The 26,489-nt window shown below is 45.5% G+C and overlaps 2 protein-coding genes across 7 annotated transcripts in view; both read left to right on the top strand.

The window, feature by feature from the left end:
• Positions 1 to 5,112, top strand: part of LOC307221264 (urokinase plasminogen activator surface receptor-like) — a 30,313-nt gene extending 25,201 nt beyond the window's left edge. For all 6 annotated transcript variants that reach the window (XM_079985681.1, XM_079985678.1, XM_079985676.1 and 3 more), the window contains 3 exons: positions 560 to 736; positions 1,683 to 1,814; positions 3,684 to 5,112. In XM_079985681.1, coding sequence (XP_079841807.1) covers positions 560 to 736; positions 1,683 to 1,814; positions 3,684 to 3,886 — 512 coding nt within the window. In that variant the 3' untranslated portion in view covers positions 3,887 to 5,112. The remainder of the gene's footprint in view (positions 1 to 559; positions 737 to 1,682; positions 1,815 to 3,683) is intronic.
• An 8,194-nt stretch (positions 5,113 to 13,306) lies between these two features.
• On the top strand, positions 13,307 to 25,555 carry LOC307221670 (protein RoBo-1-like). The gene is made up of 5 exons (XM_079986418.1): positions 13,307 to 13,683; positions 20,558 to 20,677; positions 21,357 to 21,512; positions 22,688 to 22,831; positions 23,928 to 25,555. Exons 1-5 carry the CDS (start codon positions 13,638 to 13,640, stop codon positions 24,122 to 24,124), a joined length of 663 nt encoding a protein of 220 aa, XP_079842544.1. The 5' UTR covers positions 13,307 to 13,637; the 3' UTR covers positions 24,125 to 25,555.
• Positions 25,556 to 26,489: the final 934 nt, after the last annotated feature.

Consider the following 26,489-nt stretch of genomic DNA (forward strand, 5'->3'; position numbering starts at 1 on the left):
ATGTGGCTGGCAGACAGGTCTCTGGCTTCCACTAGCAGAGCTGCTCTGCACTGAAGACCTAGGCAGGTGAGGAAGGTGTTTGGGAAGCAAAGGTAGAAGCAGCTGGGCCCTAGGAAATGAAGAGGCAGTGGACTGAGGAGGAAGCAGCAGTGGCTAATGATAGAGGGATGGAAGAATGAGTGGTCCAGAGGAAGGAGGGGAAGAGGCAAAGGCTGGAGGGAGGAGGGGAAGTGAGAACTGGGAGAGATGATGGGCACAAAAGGATGAAACAAACCAGGCCAGGAGAGCCTTTGTCAACCTGGTGTCCTCCTGATTATTTTTTTGGATTATAAACTCCCAGCAGGCTGGGGCTCTTGGGAGTTGTATGTAGGCCAAAGCATTTGGAGGTCACTTGGTTGGAGAAGGCAGGCCAAGAGCCTAAAGGAGTGAGGAAGGCTGAAATTTGTACATTGGCTTGCAACAGGCAGGCAATGAAGCCATAGCCAGTTCTGAGACCCCCTGTTCTAAGCTGCTTGCAGGCTGCAATGTGCTATTCTTATAAATGAATGTTGCTTCCCAGTGACCGACGGTGCCTGGAAAATGACCTACCGTACGTGCGGCCTTGAGACATTGTGCCGCCGCCAGTACGTACTCCCGGAGCTCTCGGGAAGGCTGGACATCAGCTGCTGTTCCACCCCGCTGTGTAATGATGGCCGGCCAGGACAGAAGAGCATCTGCAGCCACTTTTCAGAGCAAGGTAACATTTGTGCCTTTCCTGGATATATTGCAGATATTAATAGTGTGCAGCTTGAAGCAACTGGATACATAAAAACCAACCCCTTTTGAAAATGAAGCATTGTCCAGACCCATTAGATGTTATTCAAACCTTTCCATGCAGAACTTTCTTCTAAACAGAACAGAAACACCAAACGATACATCCAAACAGTTCCATAAGGCGTATGTCTGTCCAAGGCATAAGCTCAGCATCTTCCAAAATATGACATAATTTCAACAGACCTAGAAGCAGAGGTCTGTCTCTCCCTGCAGCCTGCAGTTTGCTGGAGGCTGCTTACCTGGAAAGCTTCATTTGCACCCTTACTCTCGCAGAGTCTGAGATCAAAATACTTCAGCCACCACCCTTCCAAGATGGCGAATTTGCAATTCAACATCTCTAGTATGATCTTAGGTTAAACACTCACATGTTAGCTAGCAGAAAACAACAGTGGTTTATAATCCACTCATCAAGGCAGCAGAGAGCCCTTTTTGCTCTTAATTTAGCTTAGCATACTTCAGTGGAATCTTCCACTTAAAGTTTTTCACCAATACACACAGCCATTCCCATTGCAGTGTGAATTAAATCAGTTATACTTGACAGGATAGTGACAGCAAACTGGCACAGTGAGGTATGGGCTAGAACAGGAGGCTTACCCTTTGCATCCATGTAGACTGGCCCTGCTGTCCTGAAATTGGCTTCTAGGATGGACTGGTGGTGGTGCTCAGACCTAGGTTTGGAGGGGTGGTCCTCAGGGACAGAGGACCTGTAACTTGGAAGGAACTTAAGGACACAGGAACCTCTAGATATTGTTGGACTCCTACCAACCACCACCAGCGTGGGATGATGGGAGTTGTAGTCCAACAACATTTGAATGGTCAATGAGTTCCCCTGCTCTAAGTCAAAGCCCAGTTTCCTCTTTGTTTCCCAGGAGTCAAGCGGAAGCCTGAAAATGGCCTGGAATGTGCCAGCTGCTGTGACTCAGGAGAAGGGGAATGTGCCACAGGGAACTGGACTCATGTCAAGTGCGTTGGGGACCAGAACATGTGTGTGAATGTCACAGGTGAGCTTTATGTGTGTGTAGGTACTAGGAAGCGGGTGGAATTGAGGTGATGCCATTAGAGATCTTATAGTTATGCAATAATAATACAGTGGTCCCTCGGGTTACATACGCTTCAGGTTACAGACTCTGCTAACCCAGAAATAGTACCTCGGGTTAAGAACTTTGCTTCAGGATGAGAACAGAAATCGTACTCTGGTGGTGTGGCGGCAGCAGGAGGCCCCATTAGCTAAAGTGGTGCTTCAGGTTAAGAACAGTTTCAGGTTAAGGTCGGACCTCCGGAACAAATTAAGTACTTAACCCGAGGTACCACTGTAATAATAATCTGGGATGCACTGCAACAATCAGTGCAGGTTTCCTTTATGAGATTTTTATTAAAGTTTTTCGGCTACAAGAAACTACAAATAGAATAAGTCAAATACAGAGTCCTCTCTTAAAAATAATTATTAGCTCTTACACTCCCAGAAGACAGTAGCTCATGACAGCTCTCACACAGGATTTTTCCATTCTCCCCCTTTGCCTCTTGTCCTGGGAGACCAACCTTTCCCTGTCTTTCACTCGGTATCCTCCATCGGCAACCTACCACCCCCATGAGTATGCCATCTCTGGACCTTAATAAGGGCCCCAGATGTAGGAATCAGTGCAGATTTCCATGCATTGCCTTTCTGATAGATCTACTATTTTTGGTGCACATAAATGGGCAAATGATTTGGAGGGCTGCTCTAATGTCTTCTTTCAGAGCAATCTTAAGTTGTGTTTTCCTTAAGGTTCCACTGTACGCAATGTACTGGTAAATTCTACTGAAATGGAAGCACCTTCTGTTTTCAATGTTCCTAAATGGTCAGCTTTGGTGCAGACAGTGGGTGCAGAGCTCCCCCTTTGTGCTGTTTGGGTGGCTGTAGTCTGCTGGAGATTGGGACTCCGTTGCAGAAATAGCAACGGGTTTCCAACTCACCGCAGGTCCTGGGCTGCTACATCACTGACAGATTCCAGCCAGATAAAACCACTAGGGGAGAGTTCTGAGCAGGACCAGTGAGAGGTGTGGATTTTGCAAGTGGCATTGCCCTAGGGCCACAATCAACCTGTGGGATTGAAGTTCTCCACCCCTGCAATAGAGGATCCTCATATAACATCAATCGTGAAAGACCTACATTGGCTCCCAGCACGTTTCTGAGCACAACTCAAAGTGTTGGTGCTGACCTTTAGAGCCCTAAACAGCCTTGGCCGTATATACCTGAAGGAGCGACTCCACCTCCATTGTTCAGCCCAGACACTGAGGTCCAGCTCCCAGGGCCCTCTGGCAGTTCCCTCACTGTGAGAAGTGAGGTTACAGGGAACCAGGCAAAGGGCCTTCTCAGTGGTGGCGCCAGCCCTGTGGAACGCCCTCCCACCAGATGTCAATGAAATAAACAACTACAGTGGTACCTTGGGTTAAGAACTTAATTCGTTCTGGAGGTCGGTTCTTAACCTGAAACTGTTCTTAACCTGAGACGCCACTTTAGCTAATGGGGCCTCCCGCTGCTGTCGCTGAAGCAAAGTTCTTAACCCAAGGTACTATTTCTGGGTTAGCAGAGTCTGTAACCTGAAGTGTCTGTAACCTGAAGTGTCTGTAACCTGAAGTATCTGTAACCCAAGGTACCACTGTATCTGACTTTTAGAAGACATCTGAAGGCAGCCCTGTTTAGGGAAGTTTTTAATGTTTGATGTTTTATTGTGTTTTTAATATTCTGTTGGGAGCTGTCCAGAGTGGCTGGGGAAACCCAGCCACATGGGCAGGGTATAAATTATTACAATTACTACTACTACTACTGCATGATCTGCAAGTCCCTCCTGTGCCTCTATACTGGACGTCTCATCTGTGTTTGTTTCTAGAGGAAGGCCAGACGTTGCTGCGTGGCTGCAGCTTGGAAAAGCTTTGCTGGGAGAAGCCACAGTTGCTGGGCCTGAGCCGGAATGCATCCATCCGATGCTGCTCTGGCTCCCTCTGCAACCGCAGCACAGAGCTGACCTCCGGGTCTATGCTGCTGCACTTGCTGCTGTCCGCTCTCCTGATGATGATGATGCGGCTGCTCTGACGGACCCCTAAGGATGCATGGACTCCACCGAAAGGGCCAAAGACAGGAGAAGGGCAGAAAACACTTGACCAGCACTGCATGTGCAGTTGTATTCTTGCAGCCAATGCAGCATTTTTGTCACCTGCAACGTTGCTCTGGTCTGCCATGCATCGCAGGTGCCTGTGCATTGCAGCATCTGGTCCAAGAATGTGGCAGTGTTGCATGCAAGGCTGGATTCCACGGCACCCTCTGTGACTTCTGCTTCCTACTTCCCAGACTGGAACTTTCAGGGAAGGGTCAGTTTCCTTGCGAGGGAAGAGAGGATCTGTTTACAAACGATGCCAGGATGGCAGCAATAGGTTGGCAGAGGCACCCAGACTTGTAGTACCAGTCCTGAAATAATGTCTGTCTTCCCCAAAGCGACCACACACCCTCGCAACTGCTTCTCATCTGCCAACCTCAGAAGCCTTGGCTTCCTTCTCTGTTGCTGCCCTGATTGAAACTAGAGAACTGATTCCTTCATTCCAGGTGTGGTGGCAGGACACAAACAACAGCGACTTGGCATGGCTACTGTCCATGGAAGACCTTTAAGCAGTCACCTCCATCTCTCGCCTGCTGCACCAAAGCCTAAGAAGAGTGGAGTGGTTATTGAGCACCTATCCTGATTTGCTTGTGCAAAGCTTAATGCAGAAGTTAGACTATGGGTGTCATACTCCCTGGGGATCTGGGTGCCCGAGGACTCACAAAATTCCCCATGAAGGGGCTGGGCACCCACAAATTTCTGTGCCAGGGCCATGCATGCTGCATGGCACCTGCTGCCCCAGGCACCCACAGTTGTGGGGCCAAGTTGGCACTCCTGATGAGTGTGTTCACATTAGTGCCTTAGAGTGCAGTGAAGTTGTCCCCCACAGTGTATACAGCTGTTCTCTCCCACCAGGCATTGTCCACATCAGCACAGCTTCATTAATGTCAGATTTGTTTCTGTTTCTGTACACCCCCGGGGGTATTGAAAGGGCAGGGTGGTCTTTACACTATGCAAAGGTGGTCCCACCTTGGCTAGAGATGAATAAGGACCAGCTTAAGGACTCCAATCAGCATGAAGCTCATTTGAGAAGTAACACATCACACAGTAGTGTTTTATTACAAAGTACAGGGTATGTATTTTGGATAATGGAGTGTGAAATCCATTAAAAACCCGGCCCTGGAAATGCAGCAAGTGCACAGTAAACTGGGGCGTCTTCATTGAACATTTGTTCTGGTTTGCTCATGGGGAGGTTAGACAACAAACAGCAATCTATCCTGACTTGCTTGGCTATGTGTCTTCTCATTCATCTTTTCCTCATCCCACACTTGAAGTTTGTTTTTCCCATCATATTCCTGACCACAGAAAGTCTGTTTTCATTTTTAATTGGATCTCGCTGCCCCAGGACGGCGGTGTTTTAATACTCGCACAAACCTAAATGCCCTGTCTGGAATGCCTCCCACAAAATACCAACAGTCTGGAGGCGACCTTGTACCACCAAGCAGCATGCTTTTGCAGCCTCCTGCGCCTGGCTGTTGTTGTGGGTGTTATTTCAGTCACTGCTTTGGGGTTGCGGGCATTGTTCCATGCCACTGCTGCTGCAATATTTCACCTGTGCAGAAGGATTCTATTGCACACTGAGAGCAGCAGGGACTGATCGAGTAGCAGTGGAGGCTGCCCATAGCAGCAGCAGTGAAGAGGTCTTGGGATTAATAATAGGGGATTAATAAGGGAAACCCTCCACCTGGGCACTGGACTTCACCTTTGGGCAAGCCGGGCTGGTGAAGCCTTTTGGCTCCAAAGCATAGAATCTGATGGCTTCACAGTTTCACTTCAAACTGTTGTAAGCCAAAAATAGCTTATCTCCTGAGTTTATGCCAGTAAAACTCGGAAATGGGAGGAGTTAGGAGTCCAATGTTGTTTATTGCAAAGCAATAGGTTACAGTCGGATCGTTCCGCAAAACTGCAACCCCGCCCAGTGATCCAGGCAGCGGTATTTATAAAATTTCGAACAAAGCATTTCAATTTTCACCAATCATATACATCATTACCTCATTTCATATTTAATACACATGCACAATAAGCACTGGCAATTTCTGCTGAATAAGTTCTGATTCCCACTGTGTTCTGTTACATTGTGTTAGTGTGCGTGTTGGAAACCTGTGTTATGTGTAGCCATTTGCACCATGTAGCAACTTATGTTCCAGTTTTGAGCTGTATCTTTGTGATTCACATATTAGCTGTATTTCTGCCCCAATGGGGCGGTAACTTGCAAAACCATCAGTTGCATAAAGTAACAGGCTACCGTAACTTCTCTATTAGAAGCACACTCAAGGATTCACAGGGTTACACATTATCACATTTATTGTAGCCCTCTGGGCCACTGCCACAAAATGACAAGGGAATTTTGACTCAACATTAGGAAGAAAATTATGACAGTATTATGTGACACTGGAACCAGTTTCCCTAAGAAGGTGGTGGATTAGAGTTGCCAGGTGGCGCTGTGGTCTAAACCACAGAGCCTAGGGCTTGCCGATCAGAAGGTCAGTGGTTCGAATCCCTGCGACAGGGTTGGCCCCCATTGCTCGGTCCCAGCTCCTGCCCACCTAGCAGTTTGAAAGCACGTCAGAGTCAAGTAGATAAATAGGTACTGCTCCTGCAGGAAGGTAAGCGGTGTTTCCGTGCGCTGCTCTGGTTCACCGGAAGCGGCTTAGTCATGCTGGCCACATGACCCGGAAGCTGTCTGCAGACAAACACCAGCTCCCTTGGCCTATAGAGCGAGATGAGCGCCGCAACCCCAGAGTAATCTGCGACTGGACCTAACGGTCAGGGGTACCTTTACCTTTTTTTTGGTCTGCCAAAATACAGGACAGGACTGGGTGGGGGATTGCACACCCCACAAGTGACCCAGACCGGGACACCCCACATTTTAATTATGAGAGCATGGCGGTCATTTTGGTTGCCATGATCTCACGTGATTTTGCGGTGCATTTCACCCTGAAAAAGGCTTTTTTTCTCAGGGCTGAAATGTCATGCAGTGCCCCCAAAACACACATTTATGGGCACCGTACATGAGAAAGCACTTTTGGGGGGAACAAAATTGCGCATGATCATGGCAACCAAAATGGCCGGCAAGCTTTCGCCACAAAAAATGGCAAGATGGCATCCCGGATTTTGGCTTTAAAACGTTGGATGGTATGGGGGAAAAGAGAGAGAGAGAGAGAGAGAGAGAGAGGGAGGGAGGAAATACAGGACAAACTGCTTCCTGTATTAAATCAATACAGGACATGGCATTTTACATTGAAATATGGGATAATCCTGTATTATATGGGACGGGTGACAACTCTATGGTGGATTCTCCTTTATTAGAAGTCTTTAAGGTAGATGGCCACCTAGCAAGAATTCTGTAGTAGATTTCCTGCACCAGAAGAGGGTTGGTCTGGATGACCTTTGAGGCTTCCTTTCCCCCAGCTCTGTGATTCTGATTTGCATCATATATCCCCTTTGAAATTTGTTGCTTAAGGCTCCTGGACATGGGCTACTCTGATGGAACTTCCCTGCCCCCTTGTGGTGGCTAAGGTAAGTTGCTACAAGAGGAGAACGAAGATTTTAAAATTCTGTCTCTCTTTCTTGCTATTGTCGCAGGACTAGCCTGCCATCTACACAACTTGAAGGATTCAGGTTTCACTTTTTTCTTATTTCTTTGGTTAAGGAAGGGAAATCCTGCTGAATCTGTAGGAAGAGCAATGCATAGGAATAGTTGCGAGCTGTAGGGAGTGCGTGTGTGTTTGCATCATATTTAAGGAGTCACAGGATTCAGCAAAGAATTACGCAGAACATCAGACTCTACTCCTAAGCCATAACCAGTGAGCAGAGTGGGGAACTTCAGGCCTTGGCCCCAAAAGCATCCCCCCAGACCTCTCTGCCTGGGTCTATCCCAGAGCTGGATTAAGACCTTTAGAGTCCCTAAGCACTCAAAAGATTTTGGTTCCTCCATGTATATCTAATTCAAAATATAAAACAACAATAAAGCTTAAAATAAAATTTTATTTTTTCGAAATGAAGCAAAACCTACAGCATGATGGAAAATAATGTTTGTTTTGGTATACTTCCATTTTCTTTATGCTTGAATTTTTTCTCTCCTACTTTTTCTAATTGCAAAGTCTTTGGTCAGATCCTCAAAGCTAATCTTACAAAACACACCTGCTTCTATACTGAGTAGAGATAAGGCACCAAGCTTGCCTTGCTGCATAGTTATTCTGTTTGGGATTTTCTTTAAATATACTTCAACGGAGAAAATGAACAATTTGTGACCATTGATGTTAAAAATCTGGCAATGGAAAATTTCTGTGGTGCCCCCCGCTTCCCTTGATGCCCTAAGCACAGACTTATTTTGCTTAATCATTAATCCAGCCCTGGTCTTTCCCCAGGCCACATCCCTCACTGATTTAATTCACACCCTGCTTCAGTATTTTTTTTACCTGGTCAGAATATACCGTACTTTTCTGTGTATAAGACTATGTTTTTCAATTCCAAAATCATGTTCAAGATTAGGGGTCGTTTTATACATGGGTAGTGCATTGTGGGGCCATGGGATAGGTTGCTGCCGCGAGTTGGAGATTGTTATTGGTGGCTGCTGCAAAGGCTGTTTTCTTTTTCTTTTTTTAATATACATTTTTATTAGTTTTTACATATATTTTCCAACATTTTGGCTATTTTATCCTGAGACTTCCATCAACTGCGTCTAATGATTTTCAAACCTTGTTTCTTAATCTTACATTTATTATCCTAACTATTACTTTTGATAATCCATAACTTAAAATCCATTCTCACAAATCTTTTCTGCAATATTTTGTATAATTCTGCTTACAAAACTTGTAGTCCTACAGGCATAGTCAGCTGGTTACAATTGTCTTTCAAATAACTTGTATATTTACTCCAATCTTTCAATAATTTTTAGGCCCGCTGGTTTCAAATTCTTCCTGTCATCTTATCCAATTCTGAATAGTCCATCGATTTCATCTGCCAGGACTGTTTTTGATTGGGTGGTTGATTTGCCGTGTTTTTCGGCAATGGGACAGAGGATAGTTTGCTTTGGCGATGTGTTCAAGCTCAACAACTCCCCCCCCCCCCCCCAAGCTCAACAACTGCTGGAAATCCTCCCCTCCCTAAAAAAAAGCTCAATAATTCTGTGCAATCCTCCCCAAAAAAGCTCAACAACTTTGGGGAATCTCCCCCCCCCGCATTTCCCCCCCAAAATCGTGTATGTGTGTCATACATGGGGCCGTGTTATACACAGAAAAGTACGGTATCCTTGAACTCTTGCTTGCTTGGATGCAGGATAGAGAGGGGTGTTAGAAAGAAAGTAGCCTAATGCAGGCACCCAAAGGCGACATTGCAGACACCCAAAGGTGTCATTGTCTCAGTGATCAAATGAGGGAAAAGTGCAAAGTTAAACTGCGGAACTCGCTCCCACAGGAGGGAGCTGTAGGGATACTAGGCTGGAAAGTAAAGGTACCCCTGACTTAGGTCTAGTCATGGATGACTCTGGGGTTGCGGCGCTCATCTCGCTTTATTGGCCGAAGGAGCTGGCGTACAGCTTCCAGGTCATGTGGCCAGCGTGACTAAGCTGCTTCTGGCGAACCAGAGCAGCGCACGGAAACACCATTTACCTTCCCGCCAGAGTGGTACCTATTTATCTACTTGCACTTGACATGCTTTCAAACTGCTAGGTGGGCAGGAGCTGGGACCAAACAATGGGAGCTCACCCTGTCACGGGGATTGGAACTGCTGATCTTTTGATCGGCAAGCCCTAGGCTCTGTGGTTTAGACCACAGTACCACCTGCATCATATATAAAAAAACGCGGATGAAAATTCTTCTGAATACCAGTTGCTGTAAACCGCAAGAAGGGAGAGGGCTCTTTTGCTTGGATCCAGCTTGTGGGATTCCCACAAGCATCTGGGTGGTCACCTTGTGAACAGGATGCTGGACTTTGATGCTCCATGGCCTCATCCAGCATTGCTAGTCTTAGGTTCTTATTAGAGGGGGACTTCTCAGCTGCCCAGAAGAAAACATACCTGAGCAACTCAAGCTGATGTCACAGGTGTATATAGCTTGCATCTCCCAAGCCAGGAAAACAATGGGCTCTTTTTTTGCCCAAAGGTTAACCCAGCCTCACCAACAGCTGCTAGCCAAAAGGGGTGAGAGAAGGTTCGTAATGCATGTGAGATGAGAAAGGTGGATTGGGCTGAATTATATTCTTGCATGCTGGGAGTTTCTGCTGGAACTAATCTACTTTCTGAGCGCACGGGAGAAACTCACCTCCAACTCAAAGTTTCCTGCCAAGCTCTGGTGAGCACAGACTACTCCAAATGCATGGGAAAGCAGGGCTGCATGTTCAAAAGCCTGCCAAAGTTCTGTAAGTCTCTTTCTTCTGTTATGTACCAGCATATGGGAGTCTGCTCTAACTTTTAAAAGTGGATTCCACACCCCCGCTTTCCATTGAAGCCAACATAGAACATAGGAACCCCAAGGAATCAGATTCTTCCACCCACCTTACAGACTCGACCTTGATTTGCCCAGACTGGTATAGAATAATCTTTCTGGTTGGACTGGTCCACCCAGATTCTCGGTTATCTTCTGCACCGCTGCTTTATTGGGGAGGGGTGGCTTCATCTGGAGCTGTCAGAGACGAAAGGCTTATGTTTCATCATCTGAAAAAGAACTCAGACTTCTCTTGAGCCCCGATGGAACAGTCTGTTCATTGGGTCATGTTGCAGGGCAGCCTTTGAATTTGGGAGCACCAATATGCTGTCTTGTGCCCTTTGAAAGGGTTCATCCATGCTTACCTTTCCTCTGCTTTTTCCAGGCACAGATTTAAAGCTCAGTGTCCAAGCACCCCCCTTTCTTTGCTCTGGAGCTTTCCCCATGAAAACCCACTCTTTAAAGCTCAATCAGAGCAAATGGCAGTCCACAGAAAACCCGAATAAATGTTTGCATCAATTCAGCTTTAAAGAGCAGGTTTTTGTGGAGGAAATCTCTGGGGCAAAACCAAAAGGAAACAAACCAACAACACCACTTGGACATGGAAATATTAAAGCACAGAAAGAGTGGGGCAAAAGGTAAGTGGGGATAAGCTTTAAGACAAAAGAAAACTGGGTTGACCAAGGCAGACGTTATGCCTTCAATAGAAAACCAGAGTTCAGGTTGTCTCAAAAAGCTTGCTCAGTATTTTGTGATGTTTTGATTGGCCATGAAGGTATTTTTTATTAAATCAAAGGGCCAATCACTTTGGTGAATCAGATACCGGCAAGCGGAACAGCACAACAGCATTCATACTCTCCAACACAACACAATCCGAATCTGGCACACCGTCTTCCAGGTCCAAAATCCTACGTGTCACGTGACCTGCACAAAATTGTGGACCCAGAAAACGTTTTTGGTGGGTGCGGTATGGTGCACTAAAGCACATGTGCTGGGGTGCCATGTAAGATCGTGGACCCAAAAAATGCTTTCTTCAGGGTGAGATCTTGGCTTGAAATCATGTGAGAGCAAGGCACCCCCAATGGCCATTGTACTCTCACACAAAAATGGGATGTTTGGGTTTTTCTGGGGCAGTTGATGGTTTTGCAGCACTCTGCCTACCTGCAATTCCCAGGAACTGGTATTCAGAAAAATTACAGCCTTTGACTGTGAAGGCAGAGAATAGCCATTGTGGCTAGTAGCCGCTGATAACATTATCCTCCTCATGTCAAACTTGCAGGAGTGCATTCCATTGTTTAGCTGTGCGCTCTCTAATCCAAGCTCTTTGCAGTGAGCTGGCATAAACAGTGCAGTGAAGAATGTGAATCTCAGAAAGGAGTGGTGCCAGCTTTGGGGGACTCTGATTCAGCGCCTTGTCAGTGGATTAAAAGAGATTAATATGTTGGGTGATGGGAACATGATTTGGTTGTTTTGGCTCATGACTCCATGCAGTGCATGGAATTTGTAAGATTTATTTTCCCAAGAGAAAAACTGGGTGTATGAAATGCAGCTTGGCAGTGACAGCCCATCTGTGTCTGCAGAGTTGAAAGTGAGAGGGGCCATGCTACAATCTCAGGGAAAACACAATGAAGATGATGTATAGATGGCATCAAACTCCAGAAAAACTTGCTAAAATGTATAAGAACAGATCACCTCTATGTTGGAGATGTAATAAAGAAACTGGGTCTTATTTGCATATGTGGTGGAAATGTACAGATATTTGTGTTTTTTTGGAATAATATATATGAAGAACTTAAAAAAATATTTCAATTAACATTCAAAAAGAGGCCAGAAATATTTTTTATTAAGCGTTTTGCCAAAAGAAATCGGGAAATCGAAAAGAACATTGTTCATGTATGGAATAATGGTGGCCAGAATTTTAGTAGCAAGAAATTGGAAAAACACAACAATATCCAACACGGAAGATTGGCAGATCCTAATGGTAGAATATCTGCAGCTAGCGAAAGCGACAGGAAGAGTAAGAGGCCATCGAAAACCAAAAGTCTGTAAGGATTGGGGAATCTTTAAAAAATATTTAGAAAACTATGGAATAAAAGGAAACATCTTGGCAGAATTAGACTGATCCCTATATTGTATAAATATGAGGTCGTAGGGAGGTAAAAAGATATTATATAAGAAATATGTAACTGTGCGGTATAAAGTAATGGATAGATAAAGTACAGTGAGATTAACTGGAAGTCAGTTTTAAATTTCTTCTCTATAAGTTTTATAATTGTGTTCAGTATCAGGTGTATATATGATGATAATTATATTAATCTTGTATCTTATAGTGTGGTGGTTTGTTTCATTTTTTTGTTATTTTTTTGTTTGATTGTATGTTTGTTTACTTATATGTACATCTGTTTTCTCATAAATGTATTTATTTTAAATTAATAAAGATTTTTTTTAAAAAAAATGAAAATGAGAGGGGCCAAACAAACTCAAGCGGCTCAGAGAAATCACAAAACTACGACTATTGCAGCCCAATGGCTCCTGCTAAGGTCTGTACGCCAAGCTGCTTTTAGAGGCACATCTACAGAGGCCTGCTGAAAAAAGCAGGCAACCCTAACACGTTCTATGTCATACTCTCCAGCATTCCTCTGATGTAAATTGGGACATCCATCTTTTGGTGCTGTGCTGTCTCAGGAACCCGCTGATTTGTGCGAGAGTGTGGCACTGCTGCAAATACCAGCACTCATTTTGGAAAGCCTAAGAAGGAAGATTTCTTTCTACTCTCTTGCAACAGCTTGTCTAATAAGACAATAATGAAAAAGGCATTCCTTGGGTGTTACACAACAGCATTAAGCAGTAAAGGACAAGCATTAAGCATGCATTCTGTTTTAATCTGTGACTTTTTGAAGGGAGGGGGAAGCAGATAGTAAATGTGACCTCCTTAGAGTGACGCATTATGGGGAGGAGGGTGGCTGTAAAGGATTTAAGAAGGGAGGTGTGATTTACAGAAATTACATTGGATGCTGGCATCTAAAAGAAGAGAAGCCTTCAGGGAAGTGAAGAGGAAAGATGGGAGGGGCAGCTTGACAACTTGAAAGGCCAAGGCTGGTTTTGCCCAGGGCATCACAAAAGCGCACTGTTACTCAACCCAGCTCTGTGCCCTCGGAGTAACACAACCCTGTCCCTCCCAGTCCCAGCTGTATAAACTCCCCAGAGGACAGGTGGCATCTGGCTCAGGTTCCTGAAAGCTGAGGCAATTCCACTTTGCGGTACCATGTCTCTCTTGGCTCTTTCCTTCCTGTTGGCTCTGTTGGCTACAGGTAAGTCACGGTCCGGATTGATCTTTGCAGAGTGTCTCCCCTAGCGGTGAAGGGGTTACTACTGGCCCCTCAAAATAAAAGGACCCCAGTTTCTTCCAAGTGTGAATTCTCTGGATGGTAGGTTGGCTTACTGCAGGATTCCTGCACAGTTAAGAGTTCGGTAGCTTTCCTGCAGGGGTGATTTGATCATGCAAGTTTCTGTTACAGCTGCAGGTGGGTTCCAGATTTCCATCTCCGGTTTCTCAAAATGTGTGCCTGCGCTGTACTTGTCTACCGAGTGCCTGGCCAGGGTTCCCTATTTTTGGACTGGCTCCCCCTTTAGTGATTAGAAGGTGTTGAATGTTTGTGGGGAGTGGGGAGCTTCACCTCCTGAATTCATCTGTCGAACCTCCCCCTGAAGGCGTAGGAGCAAGCCGGAGTCATTTCCCCGGCCAGTTGGCAACGCTAGTTGAGAAAGCTTGTACTTTGACCCTGTCCTTTTGATACAGGCTTAGCGGGTGAAGGTAGTAATCTGCTTGAAGTATTGTGGGAATGGAAGAGAATGGGCGATAGTAGTGGTAATTCTCTGCTGTGGCTCAACACAGGCATCAGGAAGCTGCCTAAGGCAGCTGTCTAGGAGTGTGGAAGCGTCCATGCTCTCAGTTCCATTTCAGTATGGGCATAATGACTCACAGAAAAAGAAAGGGTTGCCATCTTTTTAATCTGGCTTTCTTCCATGCCTTATAGAATCATCAGGGACCTTGTGGGTCATTTGTTCCAACCCCCTGCAATGCAGGAATCTCCACATGCAGTCCCCCATCCAATCTGAAACCATACCGGACCCTGCTTAGCTTTGCAAATGTGCTAGCAAGGTGTAGTAACAGCCTGACATGCAGACATTTACTAAGTGAAGCTTATTTCCTGGCACGGAGCCAAACAAGTAGGAAAGACTTGTTTGTTTAATTTATCAATGTCAGGCTACTGTTGAAAGGGACAGGAGCAGCTCTGGTGGAAAATCTGGCAGCCCTCCCATGCTGGGGTGTTTTAAGGACAATTACGATAATAGTTGTGAAACATTTTAAACACTCCGGTGCCACAAAAAAGAAAAAAGAAAAAAAAAAGAATTTAACCATTCTTGTTTTATTTAAGTTACATTGGGGTCCCGTCTGCACTGTACATTCAAAGCAGTATCATGCCACATTAAACAGCCATTGCTTCGCCACAAAGAATCCTGGGAATTGTAGGGGTGACTCCTATTTCACTCACAGAAATACAGTACTATACTCAGAGCAGTTTAACAATCAGTCCCTTTCTCCAGAAAACTCTGGAAATTGTAGTTCTGTGAGGGGAATAGGGGTCTCCTGGCAGCTCTTGGCACCTGTAACAAACTGCAGTTCCCAGGATTCTTAGGTTTAGAGTTGTTCAGCATTTGTTTGCAAGAAACAATATCTCATTTCTAAGCAAATGGGGGGGGGCACACCAACATTTTAAAAAATCGTGAAGATAGAAGATAGAGGCTTGCCAGGGAGAATACACTGTGTCATGCTCCTGTGTCATTAACAGCTACCTGCTCAACAGAATCCAGCAGGTGCTTTTGAAGGCAAAGGGATAAAGCTTATCAGCTGCTATTGCCTGCAGACCAAGGAGCTATTAAAGGCACAGAAGGAGGGACTGGTAACTTTCCAACACTAGGGCCTTATTAATGTGTTCACCTTTAGCATATGGTGGGAGAAGTGTTGTAATGCAGGTTACCTTTGTGCATTGAATAGGGATGTTTGAAGGTGGATTTCCTGTATGCATGATGGATTGCACATTTATCAGGATGTGCAAAGGACCATTTATTTTGCTTTCATCCTGATTTACTTGCACAAAGATTAAGCAATGCTTTGACCATGGCCACATTTATACCACACATTTAAAGCACTATGATGCTACTTTAAACAGTTGTGGATCCCCCCAAATAATTCAGGGAGTTGTAGCTTGTTAAGGGTGTTGTAAGGGGACCCCTATTTCCTTTCCTGAGCTACAGTTCCCAGCTTTCCCTGTGGATAAGGATTGATTGAAAGTGGATGTGTTGTGCTTGGCACAGGGGTCAGCAATCTTTTTCAGCAGGGAGCTGGTCCACTGTCCCTCCGACCTTGTGGGGGGCCGGGCTATATTTTGGAAAGAAAAAAAAAGAACAAATTCCTCTGCCCCACAAATAACTCAGAGATGCATTTTAAATAAAAGGACACATTCTACTTGTGTAAAAACACACTGATTCCTGGACTGTCTGTGGGCCAGATTTAGTCGGCGCTTGGGCCAGATCTGGCCCCCAGGCCTTAGTTTGCCTACCCATGTGCTAGAGTGAGAGAGCACCTTATTCCTCTTAGATTGTTTGGTTCTAAATTTCCTGCCATGTGTTTGCATATTTCCTGCAAAATACTGGCAGTCTGTAGGCTCCCAAAGATCCCCCCACCAGATCTTCCTTCATGGGCAAACATCAAGAGCGCTACCAGCTGGGATGGAGGCATTTGGGGCATGGCTAGTGTGCAGGGTCCCTCTTCTTCCTCCCTGCATCCTGGGAAGGAATCTACCTTAACACAGGAGTCAGACCATTGGCAGAGGCTCGCCAGGATTTCAGACAGTGTTCTCTGCGAGCCCTGCCTGGAGATACCAGGGATTGAACCTGCAACCTTGGTTCAAGTGAACCTTGAGGAAGTGCCATAGCTCAGTGACAATTGCTTGACCGCTGAGCTATGGCCCTTCCTCAAGGCGACAGACCGACAAGGGCTTATGTATAGACATTTCAATCACATATCAGCTCAATTCACATAGAAGTCAGTGGTGATGGTGTGGTGCTGGCTCCACTATTTTTATGACATGGAGCACCCTATCCTGTTTCTTACCTCTCTGTGCATTTCCTGTTGTGTAAAGAGCAGACCTTCTCTTGCTTTCTACGTGCTCTTTTTCTAACCTCCATTCCGGTTCAGTTGCAGGGTAGAAGAATTTCTAAAACTAAGAACAGATAAGATCTGCTATACACATGCAGGTACAAAGATTGCCATGTTTCAGCCTCTGGCTTCATGGACTTTTCCACCGAAGCAAAACTTTTTGCTCCCAGCCTAAGTAACGCTGCACCTTTTCAGAGATGGAGAGCAGCATTAAACTGTTGCAGCAAATGCAATGAAGACTCTCAAGTGTGGCTGATGGTCAGGCATCTGCTGAGGGTCCATGCCTCAGTAACAGGCCTCACTGGTGAGAGACCTCCTCTGTACTTCCTGCAGCAAGGAGGGCCACACGGGTGGGTGTCAGAGGTGGTTTTAGGGTCTCACGACTTTTTCGGCCACACTGGGTGCTACAGGGAGTGCCACAACAATGCTGTAGAATGCGAGAGGCAGTGGGGTGGGCACATGCTGAATTTTAGCACCACACAGGTCACTGCTGAAATTTGAGAGCCTGTGAAGTCCTCCACAGTGTGTCTTTTGCTGAAGGAGCCTCCAAAATCTGGAGCCAACCTTGCGGCTCCTTAAAGGCAACTGGATTTTGTGTGGCATAAACTTCTGTGGGTCCAATACTGTGGGTTGGGTCCTCCAGTCCCCTTACGAAAGAGGGCATAGATTCACATAAAATTTGCGCTGGCTGCAAATCAGCGTCCTCTTATTTGGGTGGAGTGGAGGGCACCAAAACCAAATCAGTGGCCTTACAAGTAACAAAGTGTCTGACAGGCAGAATGTAAATGGGTGAAGCTTCCCACACAGTTTGTATTTCTGAACTAGAAAAGGCTGAACCTGTTGAATTTTGGCCTGCCACGCAGCTGCTAAAAGCACCAAGCTCCATGCCATCCCTCAGTGCCAACCTGCATTTGCAGGTGTGAGAATAGGAGCAGGAAACTTTGGGGGCAGTGCTACTGCTTGCAGGCCTGCTCTTTGCTCTCATGTTGATATTAGAGCTGTGCAAGTTCTCCGGCCAAAGCTTGGATCCTGAATCAAATTGAGCTGATTCAGGTTGACCCAGAATTCAGTGGATTATCCTGGGTTTCGATCATCACCTTGTCATGGTGAGTGGGCTTGCACATTCCTATGACCCATGTGAGCGAAGCTGTCGGGAGTCTCATACTCCCAACAGGGTCACTCAAGGTGGGAAGGTCAAAAGGGTGGAATGATCCAAGAAGTCATCAATGGCAGAACAGGTGAAAGATAACAAGCGGTATGTTACAATGGCTGTGAAGGTGGATGAAGGCTACAGCAGATAAGAATCTACTGATCCTTGTGACACTCATACCATCAGAATAGAGCCTTACTGCTGGGCTTGATGGGAGAGGAAATTGCAAAGGCAAATCAAAGATTATTTATGTGTGCAACAACTGTGTCAAGAACTTTATTAGCCCAAACTTGGAAATTATAGGAGTTACCAACGTTGGAGGAGTGGCAGACGAAGATGATGGATTATGCAGAACTGGCAAAACTGATCCAAAAGCAGGAAGAAACAAAATTCCAAAGAGATTGGAGTAAATTTATTGACTATATAAGTAATAACTGTAGAAGTTTGAGGACATTAGCAGGACTGAAATAAATCTTACGACGTGGATTTCTGGAAAGGACAGGAAACTGTGAGATCTACCGTATTTTTTGCACCATAACATTCACTTTTTTCCTCCTAGAAAGTAAGGGGAAATGTCTGTGCGTGTTATGGAGCGAATGCCTGCGGGTGGCAGAGGGGATCTGCTGCAGTTGTGAGCAGAGGATCCATGGTTCCCCTTCCTTCCATCCTCCGTGGCTCACTTTGAAACAGCAAAGCGGGAGAAGAGCCACGGAGTGGGGAGGAGAGAGGGACAGAGAGCCTGCTTCTTTAAAGGAGCAAAGCGGGAGGGGAGAGGAGCCTTCTCCCCTTATACCCCTCTTCTTCATTATTAGCAGCATCCTTCTCCACACACCCCACGCGTGCTTCTTCTCCCCTTAAACCCCTCTTCTGCATTATTAGCAGCATCCTTCTCCACACACCCCACGCGTGTTCCTTGTCCCTTGAGTGCTTTTCCTTCCTTCCCCAATTAAAACGTGGTTACAATCCACATGGATCCTCAGGATTTTTGCATTGGGCTACTCCAAACTCACTGTCAGATCACATGTCTGTGACCACAGCATGAACCACAAAAATCATAAACCCACTGTTTCGTTTAGAATATTTTTTTCTTGTTTTCCTCCTCTAAAAACTATGTGCGTGTTATGGTCTGGTGCGTGTTATAGAGCGAAAATACGGTAGATTGAAAAAGAAAGCCTGTGGCTGGGAGGGAGAGAAGTCATTGCTCAGCAGAGCGGTGGAAAAGGAGTTGAGTAGATGAATGTGGAAATTTATTGTTTGTTGTTTAAAGTGGAAATTTAAAAAAAATGTATTTGAAAAAAGAAGGAATAGAGCCTTACTGCAAAGACTGTGCGTTGGTCAGCGCACACTGATCCTCACACATAAAACAAATTCACGCACAGGCGTCTTCCAAAAACCCATCCTGGGTCAGAATGGGGCCAATCCTAAGCACCAGATCAGGCCCTGAATTAGATATGCAACTCAAGTTGATCTATACAAGGACTAATATTGACCAAATATAGCTTCTTTTCATCTTCAGATGCTGCAAAGGAACAGCACTGTAAAAGACGAAGAGAAGGTTGCATGGGACCTTCTGCCATCATGTCCTTTGAACTTTTCAATCCAGAATGAGTCGTCTAATCCTTGGTTCAGTCATGGGGGCTGGTGAGCCAGTCTGGTACAGGGCTTGGCCCAGTTTCCTGAACAGCAAAGGAATGGGTGTGTGCTTGCTTAATTAGTGTGATTAACCTCTCTGACAAGTCATCCATTCAGGCATATCCTATTTTTCAAAAAAGAATAAAAGGGAGGACACTTCTTTCTTCCGCCAAAGTCCATGATCCTTTAATAGCTGGATGAAGGAGCATAAATTCAGCACATAAAGCTTATCCTGGTATGTGGAGCCAAGTGAGTAAGAGAGAGAGAGAGAGTGTGTGCGCATGAAAGAGAGAGAAACCAACTATTCTGTGGTGAGAAGGCTTGGTTTGGAATGTCAATTTCAGTTTTGGATACTGTGAAACAATATGAAAGAGAATGCCTCTGAGTATGTCAAAAGTGCATATTTCAAAGCCATCACATAATTGTGCCATATATATCTCCCACATGTATTTGATCTCTTTCCCATTGGTGTTAGTGGTTTGTTGCGCCAGGGCGCTGGCCTCTCAGGGTCGCTCTAGCGAGTGGAAGAGCTGCACGGCTTTGCCGGCAGCCTCCCCTTTCCCTGCATGCCTGCCAGCTGCACCCCGCCAACTATATGGCTGGCGGGCGTGCAGCTTCCTTCCCAAGCCTTCACAGGAGGAGAGCGATCCCCGCAGAGGCTTAGGAGGGAAGCTGCTTCCCTCCCAAGCCTCTGCATCTGCTAAAGACGGCCCTGCTCCTGGTTGTTGTCCTCCTTCTGCTTCCTACCAAAAGGCGGCATGCAGCCTTCCCGGGTGCCCAGACTCTAGAGAGCATGTCCACCAGCACGTTTTCCTGCTTGATAACCGCCACAGCCGGGGATCAGGGTGGTGGGGGAGGCAGAGGAAATTTTCTATCACCCTCTCCCTTGTTTTGGAGTTGCCGGGGGGGGGGCGGCAGAGGGGTCTTTGCACCACGGTGCTGGATATGCTTAAGACGACCCTGTTTGATCTAATATAATATCTCCTATATATTTTGGATCTAAGAAAGGAAAGGCTTTGGGATTTGTGAGGGTGTGATTTTCAGACAAACTTGAGCCCTCCCTGAGTTTCACTTCTGGTTTATGGTTTTTGGTTTAGGGGGAAGTTGGCATGTGATTGAATGGTTCTGCTGTCAGCCTCAGCCCTAATGGCTGCACTTTCCCCTCTCTGTTCTTCCACAGGTGATGCTATCTACTGCTTCAACTGCACCAGCACTGAAGGTTACAACTGCAGTACAACCCCACAAAAATGCACTGACACAGTCAACAGCTGCATCACCATTGCCCGGGATGAAGACACAGGTAGGGTGGTTGTGAGTTTGCGCCTTAACCTTTCTCTGCTGCCAGACTTCTGAGAGCTACAAACAATTAATGTTTACATCTAGTCCCTCTGTTGTTTTAAGCATGCAGATGGGCTGATTCTCCTGTTTTTAAAATGTATCATGATCCTCACCCCAATTTCTCGAGTGGTGAGAAGTCCCAGTATTTATTGTCTAAAGTTAAACATTCTGAGATTCTGCTCTGCTCCAGCAATGTACCATTACCGACAATGTGCAGGGTCTTTAGAAACATCTGTGGGGCTTTGAAGCAGGTGTGAAGAAATTTAGGCCCTCCAGCTGCTGCTGAACTACAATCCCCACCACCCCTGGTCATTGGCCATGCTTGCTGGGGCTGATGGGAGTTGTGGTTCAGAAACATCCGGAGGCCGAAAGATTCCCGACCCACTTTTTAAAGAAAGTTTTGGGTTGTATCCAGCTAAATTCTACTCAAAACACACCTACTGAAATTAACGGGTCTGATTAAGCCATGTCCATTGATTTCAACGGCTCTACTTTGAGTAGGACTAGTATCAGCTACCACGCACAACTATTTCCCCATGTCCAGTTGTTACAGTAAGGGGCTATATCCTTCTCTACCTCAGAGAAGGAGATGCACAGATAAGGGGATGGCTTCTCAGTCTAACAGACTTTTCCATTCTTAGGGTCCCAGGACATAGAGAACCCAACTTATGAAAAGAAATGCAACTCGGACGATCGCCTCTGTAACAAGTTCTATGGGCTGGTGGCGGGGGATTTTCGCATGCGCTGGAACTCCAGTTGCTGCCGGGCCGACCGCTGTAATGTCAACAAAGTAATTGGTAAGGAACTGGGGTTGTCTCGTGTAAAAGGAACTGGTCAGGACTTCTGTGTGGGGCTGGTTTAATCGGTATGCTCACTAAACCTTGGAGCAGAGTTCTAGTACAGTTGGAAAGCCTTCTAGGCTATGAATATCTTGAGTCCTTTTGTGTAGAATGTGGTCATGCTCAGGGTCCAGATGTAGGCGCACACCCTTGCAAAGAAAACCACAAGGAGGTTCTCTAAAACCATTCCAAAGATGTTTGTCCCACCTCAGAAAGGATATTGGATGAGGTTAAGAAAAGGTAAATGATAAAGGGGATGGAATGACTCCTCTGGGAAGAACGGTTGCAGCATTTGGGACTTTTCCATTTACAAATAGCATGGAGAAAGTTGATGGAGAAAAGATTTTATCTCTCTCACAGTTGGAGGCAGCAATGCTTCTGAGTACCAGTTGCTGGAAACCACAGGAGAAGAGAATGTTATTGTGCTCGAATCCATAGCTTGGCCACTGTGAGAACAGGATGCTGGACTCAATGGGCCACAGGCCCGATCCAACAGACTCCTCTTATGTTCTTATGTTAACTTTAGAGATGTTGACCAAAATGGTGAAAGCATGGGCAAGGCAAAGGTCCCTTCCAATTGCTTTTTACTAAATAATAATTTTTTTTTAAAAAAAATTTTTTTTGAGGGAAATATGAAAGTATTTGCAATGCAGTATTTACGTGTCCAAATCTGAAAGCCATGTGGATTGTGGACAGAACTAGGCATAATCTGGAATTCACTGGCTTTGAAGAGTTACTGGGCAAGAACACAGTTTTACATGTTAAGACTGACAACATACTGACTGTGGCAACACTAATGCATGCGCTGTAGGGCTCCCTGTCTTACGCTTTGTCTGCCCCTTTTCATGAAGTGTGGCCTATATATGTGTAGAACCTAATTAAACCTAATGTTTCTGTGTGTGGAGAAGGGTGCCATGAACTCCATCCTTCCTCAACCTGGCACCCTCCAGATGTTTTGGACCACAACTCCCATCGGCTGTATGAGCCTTAGCCAGCGCAAATTATGGGAGTGGTAGTCCAAAACATCCTGAGCTTTAGGAAGGCTTCCTTCTACTCTATCATATGTAAGGAAACTAGATTTTAGAGATGTTGAACGTGGCAGATCACATCCCTTTTCTCTCCTCCATCCATAGTTCAAAAAGCGTCACAGCAGCCTAACGGCGTTCGTTGCAATTCTTGCTTTGTCTTTGGCTCTGATATTTGTCTGAACAACACGGAGTTGGCCTGCACTGGGACTCTGACACAGTGCATGCACTTTGCCACCACTGCCAAAAACGGTAAGTGGGGAAGTAATACTGGAGGGGTAATTGGTATTGGGCTAGATCGGGGTAGCCAATGCAATGGCCTCCAAATGTCAGTAGTCTACAACTTCCATAATCTCTGACTGATGGCCATGATGGCAAGGGCTATTGGGAGTTGGAGTCCAATCTTGGGAGGGCACCCTATTGGCTACCCCAGTATCCCAAGGTTAGATGACGACAGAAAGGTTTGCTCCACCCTAATTGCAGAGTAATTGGTTGGCAGGGTGACACAAGGCAGGGCAGTGTTGCTTACCTGGCTTCTCAGTGCTGAGTGTTGCTGCCAGTTCCTGAGAGGGAGCTCAACGCAGGGTAGGTGTGTTGCTGCTGTCACTGTATCCGCACTGCGTTGAGCTCCTTGTGCCTCACATGAAGTTGCCCATCAACAAAATTAGCACCTGGACGGCAGACTGAGTGGAACCTAGAGGTCACCTGGGGACAGTTTACCCCACAACAGTGATATTGTTTTTCTATTTAAGTTTGAGGCTGCGTACACACATAGCTGTTTGTAGTGCAAAAATACAGTTTTTCTCAGTACAGGGTCATTCATGCTCATCCCCAAAATGCTGTTTTCAGTCTAGGTTGAGTGTAGAACCTGCTCTCCCTGCAGGTGGGTGTGGTTACTTGGTATGTGTTTGAAAACTCACCCCTTGCAATCTTTGCATACTCCCACCCACAGTGCCATTGGGCAGGTGTGGATACCCCTCCAATTTGCTGGGACCGCCTACGTCTGTTTTCAAACATACATGTTGTGGGGCAACAGAGTCAATTGCAGCAAGCTTTCATTTTTGGAATGAAACCAGTTTCTCAGGAAGCTCTTTTCAGGAGCAAGCAATATGCAGCAACTCTAGATTGTGTTGACTAGGTTGGAGGGGGGGGGGGGAGAGAGAACTTGCTCTCCATTGATTCTAGAACAAAATGTTGCACGTATGTAGCCATAGAAATGATTTCTAAATAGGCATTACCTATAAATTAGCACATGGAAGTTCTATGCAAATCTGCTTCCTCCTTTTTGCTCAGGCAATGCAGCCACTATATGATCATGGCCACTCTACTTTTCTGTCCCTTGTTACAGAGGAATCCAAGCACCAACAAGTTGCCTTCACAGGATGCGCCACCAAGACCATGTGCGAAATGGGAGCCGAAGTGCTGTTTGTTGCTGGCCGCAATGTCAAAGTCAAAGTCAACCTGTGCAGCAGTGCACCAGGAGTCCCCTCCCAATATAGTCTGGCCCTGTCTGTCCTGACAGGGTTACTCTTTCTTGCCCATTAGTCTTGATTCTTTTTAAATCCCCCCCCCCACAACTTTCTTTTGTTGGTCCTCTCCTGCTTTTTCTTCCTCTCCTGTAAGTTTTCCTTCAGTTCTCCACCCCAGACATCCATTCCAGCCAGGAACGGGAGAGGAATTCAATCCATTTTGCATTTAGAGGTGAACCTACTTGATTTGCAAATTCCCAAACAATAAGCACACCAAAACACAGCCATTCTGCGAGCTTTTGCACTTCTCTGAATTTTGCAGTGAAGTTCTCCAGCCCAGTAATGTGTGCCGAGATGCATGCGCTCAGGTAAAATGTGCCTAAAATGCACCACTGCGTAAAAATAGCAGTCAAAATGCATCACGTAGGGGAAAATTGCTTTGCAAAAATGTGTACATTATGCAGAATTGCAGACAAACGGGGGTCTATTTGGATGAAATTTGCAATAAAATGTAGCTGAATTTTCACAAGGCCTTTTTAAAAACAACAACAACAATGAACTGATGTGAAGAACTGAACTTAAGGCTGTAAAAATGAGAAATTAAGAGAAACTGAAACCGATATATTTGCTCACCCCTACTTATATCTCCCCTCTCGGAATATTTATGCATGTTGTCCTACATCTTTCACTGATGCTATTGGACTGAGTAAGGTCAGAAAACTCTTCACATCCCCACAACATCTGCCAATGTTGACTTCAACCTAAGCCCACCACACCTTGAAGGAAGGAGCTTTGTATTGTGTCCAGGCCTTCTCCACCTATCCCCTGTATGTAGGGTGTATTTCTAATGACTATGGGGGGGGGGGAGAGACCTTAGTCCTACGGAAGGTCAACAAACTCATCTCATATATCAGAGCCATCACCAGTGTGATGAACAGAGCATAGGACATGGATCAAGGTTACCCATAGGCACCTGACTGGCCACTGCGAGAAAAGGACACTGGAGTAGATGACCCCTTGTCCTGACCCCGCAGGGGCTTTTCTTATGAGACCTGGGTTCAAATCCCTGCACAGCCATGGAACTCACAATGTGACTTTGGGCCAGTCACTTGCTCTCAGGGTTGCTATACCAATAACATGAAGAGAAAAAGGGCCTCTTGAGAAACCTTTGGAGGAAGGGTAGAATCTCTGGTTGGTTCAGTTAGGTATAGGCTTTGGATTTAATGGAAATGTGTATCATTTGACTCACCACATTTTAAAGTCAGTCAATTCTACTGTGTTTGGGGACCCTGCTGCTCATTTTACTGCACGAGGCCCCGGGCTTCTTCCCCAAATGTCTTGCCCTGATGGCATCACTGGGTGGGGCAAACATTGAAAATCAATATGTGCAGCCAACGAAGTGCAAAGCTATAAAAATGGGTTAGATTCCACTTAGTACTAGATTCCCATGAGAAAAGTGGTGCATGCTCTGTGCCCCTCCTTCCCCCAGACAAAATGTTAGTAACAAGGAAATAAAAGAAATTGGCCAATCAGGTGGAAATATATATATATATATATATATATATATATATATATATCAGGCACACTTTTTGCATCTGTTTGCTTCTTTTTCATAAACTCAGCTATCGGCAGAATATACACAAATATATATCTATATTTGCATTTTTTTAAAAAAAGCAATGACTAAAAAAAGGGATGGCTATACAGAAGGTAGATTTATTGCAGCACAAGGGTGTGATATGCAGGAATGGAGGAACAGAATCCATATAACCCTCTTGCTACTGACAGCCCATCGTTTGCTTAAAGATCACACTCAGTACTGCAGAAATGCTGTCCTTCTCTTCTCTGTGTATGTCAAAGTTACATGTGTGTTAACTTTCAATTTTTTTAAGCAATAAAAGAAATACCAGCCAGATTCTGTTCTCTCAAAAATCTGTCAAATGTGCATTTTATGTATATGGTGGGGCACTGATCAGGGATGAGGAACTTATGACCCACCAGGTGTTGTTGGATAATACCTCATATTTGCCATACCAGGAGTGCCACCGATTCCTTACACCTGGTATTACACCGAGTGAAATCAGTCTGTAGGAAAGGAAAACCACCACTCACTAGAATGGCTTCTCAGCTTGTCATATGGTAAATTTATTGGCCTAAGTTAATCTGTTTTGAAAGGCTGTGCATCTATTGGAAACATAGCAAACAATTTCTGCCCCAATAGCCTCTCAAACCTGCAGAGCCAGTGTGTATTTCCTGATATACCAGCCTCCCAAAAGCATTGCAGAATACAAATAAAACAAGAAAGCTCACATTCTGTGAGACAGTTTAATTCTGCACCAGTTGAAAGTTAATGCACCCCCCCACTTTGGATGAACGGTGTGTTAATTGGTTGTTGTGCTCTACAGAATCTCTTTTGACATTGCCATTGTATGGAAGGATAG

The sequence above is a fragment of the Podarcis cretensis genome, assembly GCF_951804945.1.
Source record: "Podarcis cretensis genome assembly, chromosome: 8".
In the NCBI taxonomy this organism is placed as follows: Eukaryota; Metazoa; Chordata; class Lepidosauria; order Squamata; family Lacertidae; genus Podarcis; species Podarcis cretensis.